At 36.3% G+C, this 13,537-nt stretch overlaps 2 protein-coding genes across 2 annotated transcripts; one reads left to right on the top strand and one right to left on the bottom strand.

Annotated features, from left to right (window-relative positions):
- The first annotated feature begins 4,831 nt into the window (after positions 1-4,831).
- On the top strand, positions 4,832-10,908 carry LOC141622386 (putative serine protease EDA2). The gene is made up of 12 exons (XM_074438424.1): positions 4,832-5,093; positions 6,516-6,641; positions 7,111-7,266; positions 7,934-8,116; positions 8,222-8,338; positions 8,494-8,547; positions 8,637-8,708; positions 9,041-9,246; positions 9,767-9,861; positions 9,978-10,052; positions 10,273-10,356; positions 10,456-10,908. Exons 1-12 carry the CDS (start codon positions 4,911-4,913, stop codon positions 10,581-10,583), a joined length of 1,479 nt encoding a protein of 492 aa, XP_074294525.1. The 5' UTR covers positions 4,832-4,910; the 3' UTR covers positions 10,584-10,908.
- A 173-nt stretch (positions 10,909-11,081) lies between these two features.
- On the bottom strand, positions 11,082-13,347 carry LOC141622387 (fructose-bisphosphate aldolase 2, chloroplastic). Its single transcript, XM_074438425.1, has 6 exons — positions 13,030-13,347; positions 12,558-12,827; positions 12,370-12,479; positions 12,060-12,150; positions 11,677-11,946; positions 11,082-11,483 (listed from the first exon to the last, which is right to left on the bottom strand). The coding sequence occupies exons 1-6, from the start codon at positions 13,207-13,209 to the stop codon at positions 11,205-11,207; spliced, it is 1,200 nt and encodes a 399-aa protein (XP_074294526.1). The 5' UTR covers positions 13,210-13,347; the 3' UTR covers positions 11,082-11,204.
- Positions 13,348-13,537: the final 190 nt, after the last annotated feature.

Here is a 13,537-nt window from a genome sequence, read left to right on the forward strand (position 1 = left end):
TCCAACTTAGCATATGAATTATCCATATTATTAACAACAACAAAATAATAAATGCTAAATAATGTACATCTAAATTTCAATTGCATTTTTAGGCATAAATATTTGTACAATTTGAAATTATCTTAAGCTTAAAATCAAAAACTCCTATATCCATTCTTCCATGACATTCGGTACTTAAACTTCGTCGACTCCAAAATTTCTAAAACTCGATGACTTCAAGGACTCCGTCATATAAATTACACTTATTAAACTTATAAACTTGGATGACTTTATAAATTACACAAAATTTCTAAAACTCGATGACTATATATTTCTTCTCTATATATAAGTATCGCAAACAATGTATTACCTTTTTTTTTTTTTTTTACAAACATCACTGATACCCATAAACTTATAAACTTGGATAAAGGTACACATTTATTCGTTATAGTAATCCAATTTTGGCAGTGACACCATGTGGACTGATTGCTTGAAGAATAGTGAATGTAAATACTAGAGATAGATGGCCCAAAGAAGCAAAAATCATGAATCTGAGCAAACGTGGGGGTTCCAATTTCTTCTCTTTTATTATGGTTATATTATAATGTCAAAGATAGAAATGATATATAGTAGGCCATGCATAAGGTAATTAAATCATTTCTATACTACATTCATTGCAAATAATACATAGCTAATTATTGATTATTTGTAATCAATTAAAAGTATTACTCCATACATATTGTTGGTAACTTTTGTATGTAAAAACTATTGCTCTAGGAGTTATTACAACATTACATTTGTGAAACCAGGATTCACGAGGTGATGCTTTTGTAATGATATGTGTGAAAAGAATTTATACTCCTATGTCCCGATTATTTGTTTATTTATTTAATTTTTAGGTCTTTTAATCAATTGTTTATCTTTTTTATTTTAATAATGTCTTTGATAGATAACTTGATCCCTCATCTCTAATTTGGTCCACTTATCATCTAATAATTGGTCCTCACTCCCCTCCTTTTTCCTTTGTCTTTGTGCCAAAACCAAAGGTATTATATATGATCGAGACGGAGGAAGCATATGTCACTGGAAACGCAAATTATACTATAAGACCGTTATATGACGCGAGTCGCGACCAATTAAAAGTGATCACTTTATGGTAAAAATGAGCATTTTATGTTAAAAGTGTCACTCCAATACTCCATACATATTTTCACAAATTATAGAATAAGATTGTATTATACAGTAAGACGATCTACTTTTGTAAAAAAGTTATAAAACAGTCTTATATCATAAGACGGCTCAAATTTGTAATAAATTAAAGAGATATTATACATGGTACCCCTTATTTTTTTGACTTTCTACATGGTACCCCTACACTTTTTAAAACATACATGGTACCCCTAATTGTTGTCATTATGACTAAGTGTACCCCTAAACTTTATTTTTCGTCAATTAAACTCAGTTTTAGGCGTTAAGTGATTACTTGGACACGTAACCAAACTTGTCATTTATCATCCCCATGACATAAGGACTCTATTAAGGCTCAATATTCATCTTTGGACGCGATAATTTGTCATGGGATCAATAAACTTTCCGTCAAAAAATTTTTAGCCCATATATATCAATAAATATTAGGATTGAGATGAATATTGAGCCAAATAGAGTCCATATGTCATGGGTTAATAAATGACAAGCTTGGTTACACGTCCAAGTCATCACTTAATGCCTAAAACTGAGTTTAGTTGACGGAAAATAAAGTTTAGGGGTGCACTTAGTGATAATGACAACAATTAGGGGTATCATGTATGTTTTAAAAAGTGTAGGGGTACCACGTAGAAAGTCAAAAAGTTTAGGGGTACCATGTAGAATATCCCTAAATTAAAAGTGTTACTTTGTCGTTTGATCCACTGCTTAGGAATGAAATGAAATGAAATGAGAAACCATAGAAGTATGGGGTTTCAATTTCATACCTTTCATGAGGATTGTAATGAAATGAAATGAATTCTAGCCATTCTAGTGTTTGGTTGGGGCATTTTGGGATGGAGTTGGAATCCATCAGGATTCTTATTCCACCACAACTCAGCTCCTTGGAATCTCATACCCACCTCCCCCTCAAGTTTCTAACTTCATTCCCCCTCCATACAATTCTAGAGGAGTGAACCAGACAACAATTAACATGTATGGCCAGTATGAGGTTCTAAATACATCCCCTCATGGCACCTCATTCCATTCCAATCCATTCTAATCTATTGAACCAAACTCCTCCTTAGTTAACCGGAAAAAATAAACATTAAGGAATGGAGTTTGTATCCATGAGAAGGTGGGTATGGAATTTCCAAGAACTTAAAATGGAGTTAAAATCCATTACGTATCTAACTAAATTCTAAAATACTCCAATCACATTGGAATAGATCATTCTAATCTATTCCAATGATGCCAACCAACCTTGAATAACTTTTGTATGTAGAGCTAGGCTTTGGGAATTACAACATTACATTTGTTAAGCCAGGATTCATGAATTGATGTTTGTGTAATGATATGTGTGAAAAGAACTTATATGCCACCTCAAAATTGGAAATAATAATGTGTGATTGCTCTTTTTAACCATACATTAATCACATTGGTTGTAGTTTTAAGCATGCAATTTTTTTGGTTCCCCTTTTCTACAAGTGTCCGATTGTTACAAGTTATAATATTACTTCATCATCGATTTGGTTAAGTCATAATATTACCTTGCCACTAAAGTGCTAAACAATAGTGACCTTCGTTTCCCTAACAATTTCCATAAGGAAGCACAAAAGTAAACATACTAGATATTGACAGAATTTGGACTCGTAATTGTTACTGGTAACCATTTTTATTGAATAGATCTTATTTAAGACCGTTTTTATTATGAGAGTCATCTTAAGTTGAGATACTCTTCAAGAATTGGTGATAGTTGTTATTTTCTGAACTGAACTATATGAAATTTGCATTTCTCCACTTAAATTAAGTTTCTTGTATTTGCATTATTAGAATTTGATGTTTAATTAACGAACGTAATTATAAACTCAACTCATATACAAAAACTGTTCATCCAAATAAGTAGATGGATATCAGTTTGGTTGATAGTCTCGTGAATCGTGATGTTAAAACAAGCTAGAGATGTATTCATTTTAGTTTTAAGCTTAAAACTTAAATTAAGTTTTAAGTTTAAAAATTAAGATAGATATTAATTTGGTCTTATTTGGACTATTATTAAGCTAATTTGCTATCGGGGTCAAAATCAGGTTGAGTTAATATCAGGTCACAGATCCGTTCAGGTCGATTTCGGGTTGGGACAATATAAGGTAGTTTTCAGTTGTCGGTTTGACCTCGCGTCAGGTCTGCCGATTTTGATTCACCCAATTTTAGGGTTTTAATGGGTCGGATTTCGGGAGGTTCAGGCCCGATTCCTCTAGTCGGGTCAGTTTTTGCCAGCTCTAACTCATGATTGTGCTAAGAAAGTAAGGCCGAGGCCGAAGTCACGAGCTATGACAACTGAGTTGGGCTTGGACCATCCAATGACTTGTGTAGTTGTGTCATTACAAATCAAATCAAAATCCAAGTCCATTACGCAAACTGAACTATCTTTGGTTAAGTTAATCAAATGTGGTCCTTTTGTTAGTTTAAAATCATTCCCAAAGGCCCACTATTTCTCTTTCGGCCCAACTATTAACCAATGGCCTCCTTTTATAAAGTAGGCTTTTGATGGTAATAAATGGATTGCTAAATTTGTTTATTTATCTATTGCAAACCAAATGATAAAGATCATAGGTCAAAATCACAAAAATGTTCATTGTTGATGTAAAATCAAATACGTGGAAATTTCTAGAGCCCTCAAACAATAACACGGTACCAACCTGTTTCAATTTTTTTGGGTGGAAAGGGAGACAAAATGACGATGATTTTGTTGTTGGCGTTTAGATAATGATTATACTCTCTCATAAGTTTACCAACTAAGATAAATAGGAAAAAAAATATTGTGCGATTTCTCACGAGTTTTTAGTAGCTTTGTTAGTACTATGTGGTCTAATTTTGTTGGGATTTATTAAGAGTTTGTGCGATCTTTCTTTTAATTGTCAAAACATTACCAACAACGCTAATTTGGTAGTTGCCCTCTCCTCTTCATTGCCGACTTACCGTGCACTAGTGCTTTAAACCCGTTTTCCCTTCAGAGTGCTTCTAACAATTTTAGGTCAATTTGCAAGCAAGTAACAATTTGGTACTTCCAAGATGCTTGCCCCTCAAGACCTTGGCATTTGCCATCATAACCCGACCAAGAACCAAACATTATCCCGCATAAAATTGAATTTCCGCCACATAAAGACTTAAATAAAGAAATACTCCCTCCATTCAACTCCACTTTACATGTTTGCTTTATCACGTTTGTCAACGCGATTTTTACATGGTAAATATCTTTAGCTATGTATTTGCAAAAATTATAAAAATTAAGATATTTTTAATGTACTCTTAAAGACGAATCAAATAAGATACACATGAATATATTTTAACTTATGTATCGGGAGAAAATTGAAGTTAAATGTCCGCTTGTGAATAGTCTGCAAAAGAGAAACATGCAAAGTGGTGAAAGGGGGATAATAGGCAGCTAGTCTTGCTATAGACGAATATATCCGTCTATAGCTAAAAACGGGTCAAATAATTTGAAAGTGGTGACATTTTTTGCCCCCACCACCCCACTTGTTGTTTGTCCTATTAAAAATGTAGTATTATATTTAATCCGTATTTAATTGATATCTACCGTCTATAATGAGATTTTGTGGATAATAGGAGGGAGTATATTCTCATAAATAATTTTCAACCCACTTGAAACAAGACACACACAAGTCTACTTAACTACCAAGGAATCTTAAATCACAAATAGCAAAGTGAGAAACTTGGTATAGTCAACAATGGTGATGCCTTTCTTCTTCAAATATCCACTATTATTATTATTATTATTATTATTATTAATAATCACCCAAATTTCTGTATCATATGCTTATCTTACATCTCGTTTGCTCAACAATGGCAACTATTATGTCACCACTGAACAACACTGGTTTAATCAAACCCTTGATCATTTCTCCCCTTATGTATGTTCTTCTTCCCTTTCTATATTATTTTTGCATTAAAGTTTTAATCTTTGTCGTATTATTTTTATTTTTGCTTATTTTTTTGCATTAAAGTTTCAATCTTTGTTGTATTAGAGTTGTGATTATGAGAATTGATGCTACTTGTGAGTTGTGAGTAATCAATTAGTCTTGCTTGAGACCGTCTTAATTTAAGACCTCTCATAACCTCGTTTTATTTTCACCCCTATTTTAATTGGGTGTGAGAGCCGTCTTAGGTTATGACGGTCTTAAACAAGAATTGGTGTTGATTAATTATGTAGATTATGATTGTGGTATGTTTTGGTGGGTGGGTTAATATGCCCAAGCTTTAGATTAAGGATTTGTGGTTACTATAGTTAATCTGTTTGATTGCTTCACCCAAAAGCTTAAACTTATCGATTATGCTTAGTTTTTGGTGTAAAGGGTGCAACTTGGGCAAATTTGATGAAGACGGGATTTGGACCCAGGTCATGACTCTCATGAGTATCACGTCTCATGACTTTACTAGCTAAGATAACTGACATTTGTATCATTTAGGCTTAATTAACTACTATTTGATTTATTGTAAACTTGTAATTCTAATTCTGCTATGATGTGGAAAAATCATTCAATATTGAAAAAGATTGCTCATAGTAAGCCCCCTTAATGAATGTTGCTTTGGATTGCCTGCAATTTCGAATTGACTTTTGGGTTGTTGTGGCTCTGATTCCATATGAAGGAATCAAAGTATATAATTGGAATCGGAATAGTATGTGATAATTGAGGGTCAGTTAGTGTTATGTTCATATGAGGATGCGACCCAACCAAGAGGAGGGCGCACTCCCAATGGTAGCCAATTGTATGGCTATATCCTTGCTTTGATCGAGAGATTTGGAGGGAAATTAAGGAAAGAATTTCCGTTGTTTGGTCAACATATTGGATTGGATGGAATGGTAAGCCACGGAAATTTAGGGATCCATTTTTCTCCTACAAAGAAATTTAAAATCCTTCTAACATAGGAGATATTTCAAAGGAATACACCATTGTCTCCTTCCCTCTCCCTTCCCTCGATGTCATTTTGAGGGTCATCCTGTCAAGTTGCATATATTTTGTCCCTGAAGTTAAGACTTTGATCATTTAGAATTTTCATTTTTGGGTATAACTTTTACGGAGCAACATTTGGGAATAGCCTGGTAATCACTCTGGCTGCCACACACTATATTTTTATGTACAAACCGTTGAGTGAGAAGTTATACAATAGGAATATAGGATCGTCGATACACATCTCGTTTGGCGGTTTATAATTGTTTTCCTTATTTCTGTAAACAAAATCTGCATTTCATTCTCTTAAAGGTTTGCAGAAGTTACAAAACCTTTGAAGACAATGTTGAGGTTGATAGCTTTTTTGATGTTTTTGTTGTGCAGGACCATCGTCAATTTGAACAACGATATTATGAATATCTGGACAATTTCCGTTCCCCAAACGGACCAATATTTTTAAAAATATGTGGTGAATCTGCATGCAATGGGATAGCAAATGACTATTTAAGTGTAAGTAAATAACTACACACTCTATTACAGAGTAATTTTTCATACTGTATTCTTTCGTATCTTTGGACACTAGTGACGTTGTTTACATTCTTAAGCATGTTTCAATAGTTCTGCATTGTGAATTTGTGGCATGTGAACGGCCCACTTCAGAATTTTCGGAAAATAATTACTCCCTCAGTCCCGGTCATTTGTTTACCTATTCCATTTTTGGGCGTCTCATTCATTTGTTTACCTTTCCATATTAGGAATGCTTTTATGGGTAGTTTGACTTCCACATCCATTAGTGTCCACTTGTCGGTCCCCTCCAATTTCCTTGGTTTTGTGCCAAAAGTAAATGCAAACAAATGACCGGGACGGAAGTATATTTCTTCATTTAATCATCAGAAGTCAGTATGTTTAGGGTTCTGCTTTCTGCCACAATTTTCGCCAGTGGATCCAATTAATCAATTTCATCTGTTGTCAATTACAGGTCTTAGCTAAGAAGTTTGGAGCTGCTATTGTTTCTCCTGAGCATCGGTACTACGGGAAAAGTGCCCCATTTAAAACACACACTACTGAAAATTTGAAATATCTTTCATCCAAGCAGGCGCTCTTTGATTTAGCTGCTTTTCGTCAATATTATCAGGTGTGATTTTGTGTTTTATTTGTATGTTCATTTGAGTTTTGTATGTTAAAGGCTGTATATTTATCATTTGAGGTAGTATTAAAGCTTAATAGTTAGTTACACGGTTTTCAATATGGAGGAGCATCAAGGGTCTTCAATGTCTCATGCTCTTGCTGAATCGAAGGTGATTTGTTCCCTTTGCCAAAGAGAGCATGCATTACTAGGACAATGTTTTTGTTGTAAAGCATGAACAAGTAATTTTAACCATTTCATTAATTCTCTAATTTGCTTTTGTCAAGATGATATATTAATGTCAGCATCGTCAAAATTACTTACTAGTGCTTTACAACAAAAACATTTTCCTAGTAACACATGTTCTCTTTGGCAAAAAAAGGAAGAGGGGGATGGGAGCCAAAGTAATTTGTTTCTTTTTTGGCCAAAGAGAGCCTGCGTTATTAGGACAATTTTTTTTTTTCTTTTTTTTTTTTTTTTTGGTAAAACACTAATAAGTAATTTTACCGATGGCATTAATGGTGTCTATGGCAAGACATTGTTTCCGAATGAATGATTTGGAAATTGGGAGCTTATATGTTCAGACATCCCTCTTCCTGCATGACGTTTAGTCTCTGCATTACCTTCAATTCCATTGTTTTAAGAAAACTTGAAAAATGTCCTTTTATTTCCCTAGGAATCCTTAAACAAGAAGCTGAATCGATCTAATGTTGATAACCCATGGTTCGTATTTGGTGGCTCCTACGCTGGAGCTCTTAGTGCGTGGTTCCGCTTGAAGTTTCCCCATTTGACATGTGGAAGTCTTGCAAGTTCTGCTGTGGTCCTTGCGGTTTATGACTTCACAGAGTTTGATCAACAGGTGGATATTCTTATGACGCCTCAGCTTAGGACTCAGTTTGTTTCACTGGTCTTCTCTGTGTATCAAATAATTCTTTAATTATTTCATCATGATGATATACTACAGATCGGTGTCTCAGCTGGGCCAGAATGTAAAGCTGCATTACAAGAAGTTACCCATCTTGTTGAAGAAGGAATGAAGACTAATGAGATAGCATTAAAGTCATCCTTTGGTGCTTCTGAGGTTAGATCTCGTAATGCATCATGAAATTGGTTTATTGTTTTTCAAAAGGCAGTTTAGGAATCATATCTATCATATTTTCTTATTACGTTTCTGGCTTGGCTACTGACGTTTTGAAATTCATCATCTGACGTTTTCGCTTTTGATATTCTTATTAGCTGAAAATTGATGGCGACTTCCTATATTTTCTGGCTGATGCTGCAGTTATAGCGGTAGGATTTATCTACAATTCATTAGTTCCATACTGTATTCTCTTGTGCCTATTCACTATGTCAACGAGACACTTTTTTAAACCCTGCAGTTTCAATATGGAAATCCAGATAAGTTGTGCACTCCTCTTGTTGAAGCTAAGAAGGCTGGTCAAGATTTGGTGGTATGTTTTCTCCCCTTTTGTTTATATCTTCTAGTGTATAGGATATATTGTATATACTTTTACTCTCGTCTTATCTTCTTGGTATCACAAAATCTATTTAAGAATTGTGCATATCTTTGCAAATTTTACATTGATAATTCAGTTTCCTGTCAAACATTTAAATCTATCGGTGTCAAACTGTCGCATGCTCTTCAGTTAACAACTGAATTAAGCACACTACTTAAATCTTGAATCAAAAGAGATTGTTTTATCCACAACGGTCGATGTTGTCACTTCACCCTTGCATCTCTAGTTTCTCTACTGTGTTTATACATCTCATTTACATTATGCAGAGTGCTTATGCTTCATACGTCAATGACTATTATGTTGGAAGCTTTGGTGCAACTGTCAAAACATATAACCAAGAGTACTTGAAGAACACTACTGGCAGTGAACATAATTCTGATAGATTATGGTGGTTCCAAGTTTGCAGCGAAGTCGCATATTTTCAGGTGGCTCCAGCAAATGATAGCATTCGATCATCAAAAGTTGACTTAAGGTGGTTTCAATTCTCGTGCAAATGCATGCTCCTATGCCTACTTCTATATCTATGCTCATTTGGTACTATGGATGGCTAGGGCTATTTTACTCAATATTGAATTAAATTTTAGACTGGGGACTCATCCTAAAATGAGGATAAGGTGGACACTTCTATAAAAAATAAATACATTTATGAAGTTGTAATATATTTGTATATTTAAAAAGTGAAGTTAAGAAATGCTTGGACAGCAAGGCTTTAAAATTTAAATCGTTAAATATCATACAAAGACCTCATACAGAGTCTCTTCCTCAACTTTTGTCATCCGAGCCTACCCTCTTGCCTATTCTAGGAGAAGTGTCAGATAGGTTAGGGTCGGGTGCGGGCCCCATAGTCCATATACATATTCTTGAGTATGGTATCGGACACGGGAGTGGCCCAAAAATCAGTGTTCAGTTAACACAGTGGCTAGATGGTGGCCACTGCCACTAAAAACTTGTGGCGACGTTACTTTCTAATTACATAAATGGTTTACATGCAGATACCATTTGGACCTTTGCAAGAATGTTTTTGGAGATACGGTATACCCTGTTGTTGAGGAAACTAACTTATACTACGGAGGCTTGCGGATAGCTGGTCTGTTTACTCGCCTTTTATAATTATATGCTGGTATATCGTATATGGACCTGATGTTTTACACTCATTCCCTCGTCTGATTTAAATTGGTGTTTTGTGCTTCTTATATCTGACAGGTACCAAGATAGTGTTTGCAAATGGCTCACAAGACCCTTGGCGACACGCATCAAAACAGATTTCATCGTCAGACTGTGAGTATCTGCCTCTGTAGTGTGGACTTTCATTTATTATAACTATGAAATATCCGACCTTATAATCTTATATGTACGAGATCGGGCACGCCTGTTGTAATAGAGCCCTTGCCATCATATGGTAAATCTTATAAACAATCGTATATCTTGTGGGGTCAAGTATTTTCCATCTTTCTTCTAGTATCTGCTTCTGATTCTTTTGTTTTTTTAAAATTTTCAGTGCCTTCTTATCTCATCACATGTCAAAACTGTGGCCATTGCGTTGACTTCCGGGGTTGCCCTCAATCACCATTGAGTATTGAAGGTATGTTTTTTTATGAAACACAATTGTCTTCTCTTGCCGTTTACTTTGGCATCAAGTTACTGTACGATTCCAAGCCTAAACGTATTTCAATTCATTCAGGTGACTCTAAAGGTTGCAGCTCTCCTGATGCTGTCAACAAAGTCAGACAACAAATTACAGAGCATATGGACCTGTGGCTTTCTGAGTGCCAAGATGGCGATGCTAGTGGGCGTTGGAGTGCCATCTAACTCCCCAATATCAAGATCCTCTTAGAGTCGGAAATACTTTTACAGAAGTCTGTCTCATGTACTTGCTTGTATCTTAAACGGCATGTCTTCCTTCCTCATAACTATATTCTTGCATTTCTGCATCTTTATTGTGTACAATTGTAACTCAGTAACTGGAATAGAAGGAATCAAATAAGCCTCATGTAGGTGGGTTACTCACAGGTTAGTTAATTATAGTGTTCGATATCTATTTATCCGGAATGTTAAAGATTGTAAATGTTTACAAAATTTCAAAAGCTTAGATATTGCTTCATTTGCCTTAAATATAGCTTTATTTCACCGAGAATGGAAATCGTTGCTTCATTTCCTTTAACTGTCGTTTCATTTTGCTTTTTGTTTGCCGCTTTCTTATTATTGCCTTTTTCCGACATTTTGTGACCACGTTTGATGTGTTATCTTCTGCTTGTCCGGTACTGCTTTTTTGACAGTCCTCTGGCTTTTTAGCCTAATTAAAACTACTTGTCGGAAAAAGTCATTTCATAAAATCATAGAGTAAACCGTAGTAAAAATATGGGAGAAAATACAGAAAGGGTAAAAATACAACATTTGCTTCATATACAAATCTTGGTCTCAATGCTCGGTTTAGTAAGTGTAGCCTTTGACAAACATTCCTTCGTTGGCCTCATCGGACTCTCCTTCGCCAGTGTACTTTCCAAGCTGAGCAAGGGAGTTGGCCTTTGCACGGGCCAGCAATGTCTCCTGAGCGGCCTGCACGTTCTCAGCCCTTCCTCCCCATGTCTTAAGGCAAGTGTTTTGAAGAGCTCTAGCATAAGAAAACGATACGTGCCATGGGTTTGGTGCTTGGTTCATCGCGTTCAAGTTCAGGGTTGCTTCCATTTCAGATTGTCCTCCAGACAAAAACTACACCACATGATTGAAGCACAAAGGTTAGTTCATTAGTTATATCCTTTAATCTTTATCTTTTAGCTGCATGACCTGTTCTTTGATTTTTTAGGAGAGAGAAATTAATAAAAAATGAATGAAACTTACCAAAAAAGGAAAGAGTGAAGATAATCAAACTTGTGTGAAAGAGGGAAGATAATAGGGTACTTGCCATGATTCCGGGAACAGCTGGAGGAATGCGTTGGCGGAGAAGGTTGAGGGTGTAACTAGCGACCTGTTCGGGGGTAGCCTTGTCTTTGCACTCCGCACCAGGAGTGACCATGCTGGGTTTCAGGAGGATACCTTCATACATGACGTTGTTCTCGGCCAGGTAGTAGAAAACCTCAGCCCACACTTGTTTCGCTACCTCAAATGTCCTATCTATCCCATGTTCACCATCCAACATGATTTCTGGTTCTACTATTGGAACCAGTCCATTGTCCTGCATGCATTTCCCCGTAAACCAGTTAATTAAAGATTATTAAGGATGTCAAATTTCTGTTACTCGAGTATTCTTTGGAGTTGGCATATGACGATAGAGAAATGAGTGATTACCTGAGAAATAGCAGCATAGCGGGCAAGACCCCAAGCTGCTTCCTTCACAGCTAGTGCAGATGGGCCATTCGGAATGCTAACTACTGTGCGCCTTCATGAATATCAGCATTACAGGTCAGTAAAGCATTCCGAACTGAGCATGTTTCTATTACATTTTTTCATTTCTTGGTGTAAAAGGCGCTATAAGGCACTTTTAGCGCTAATAACTTATTGGAAGACCGTCTTTCCCTAATCTAGCCGGTATTTACATTGGCTATCCAACGGTGTATAAACAAACCAAGAAACAATATAGAAAGAGAATGGTGATTACCATTTGGCGAACCGCGCACCCTGCTGGTAGTAAGCAGCAGAGCGAGATGCTAGCCCATCAAGACCTTGGCACCATGACTCGTTGTTGGACCCAGCCAAGGGAACCAAACCCTAAAACAACTGAGTCAGTCAAGAATTGAAAGAATAAGCATTTAGAAGTCGTAAATGTCTGCTTGAGATGATGCTTACCTTGTCAACCTTAATACCAGGCACAATGTTCTGCTCAATGAGAACATCAACCATCTTTTTGCCTTCAGTAGTTGACTGATAGAGTGTCTCCTCGAAAAGGATAGCTCCAGAGATGTACTGTCCAAGCCCTGGGGCTGAAACTAGCAGGGTTCTGTACGCTTGGCGGTTTGCCTCAGTGTTTTCTAACCCGATTGAGTCAAGACGCTTCCCGCAGGTTGCGTTTGATTCATCCATGGCCAAGATTCCGCGACCTGGTGATGCAATCGATTTCTGCAGGCCCATGAAACATGGATAAGAAAAATCAGAGCCCTAGCAGACAAGCTGCAATTCATATGCATGTATAGACGGGATTTGAACCCAGGTCATGAGCACCTCCTCTCATGACTTTACCTACTAAGCTAGTTGACATCTGCCAAACAACTGTCTCGATATGTAAAAGTAACAAACAGAAAACGTAAAGAGTAAGACATACCGCGGTTTTGACAAGCTCATCAGCATAGCTAGCTTTAACAGAGAGCGAAGACGAGGCAGAAGGCAAGCACTTAGCGACAGACAAAGACGAGACTTGGCGAAGGGACTGACCCTTAACCCAATCAGACTTGTCCAACTTAGTTGGGGATGCCTTAAGGAGAGAAGCTGATGTTGCTGCCATTTTTTTTTTACAGGCTAAACTGATATTATCACAACAGTTGTATAAAATGCCTGTTGCCTATTATTTCCTTATCTTTCTCTCAGTCTTACTCTCTTACCTTTCTTCTCTACCACATGCACTTCATTTTATAGCTCCTTTGTCTCAAGCTTGAGATATACCCTTTGAGGCTGTTATACTTCAGCCAATCATAGCCCTACACCTTGGATCATGTTTTCTTCCTATTTTTTTTTATCCTCATACTAACACTTTTTTTTATCCTGTACATCCATTTTTTACCAGTGACACCAGTGATAGGCATGAGAGCGGATAAACCTATGTTACTCAGACT

Source organism: Silene latifolia, chromosome X (genome assembly GCF_048544455.1).
Source record: "Silene latifolia isolate original U9 population chromosome X, ASM4854445v1, whole genome shotgun sequence".
NCBI classification, from domain to species: Eukaryota; Viridiplantae; Streptophyta; class Magnoliopsida; order Caryophyllales; family Caryophyllaceae; genus Silene; species Silene latifolia.

Coding starts and splice junctions, on each gene's coding strand:
- LOC141622386 (XM_074438424.1), top strand. CDS start 4,911: ATGGTGATGCCTTTCTTCTTCAAATATCCACTATTATTATTATTATTA. Junction 5,094..6,515: donor TTGATCATTTCTCCCCTTAT/GTATGTTCTTCT, acceptor TTTGTTGTGCAG/GACCATCGTCAATTTGAACA. Junction 8,117..8,221: donor TCACAGAGTTTGATCAACAG/GTGGATATTCTT, acceptor GATATACTACAG/ATCGGTGTCTCAGCTGGGCC.
- LOC141622387 (XM_074438425.1), bottom strand. CDS start 13,209: ATGGCAGCAACATCAGCTTCTCTCCTTAAGGCATCCCCAACTAAGTTG. Junction 12,480..12,557: donor CTGGTATTAAGGTTGACAAG/GTAAGCATCATC, acceptor CAGTTGTTTTAG/GGTTTGGTTCCCTTGGCTGG. Junction 11,947..12,059: donor GCTATGCTGCTATTTCTCAG/GTAATCACTCAT, acceptor AAATGCATGCAG/GACAATGGACTGGTTCCAAT.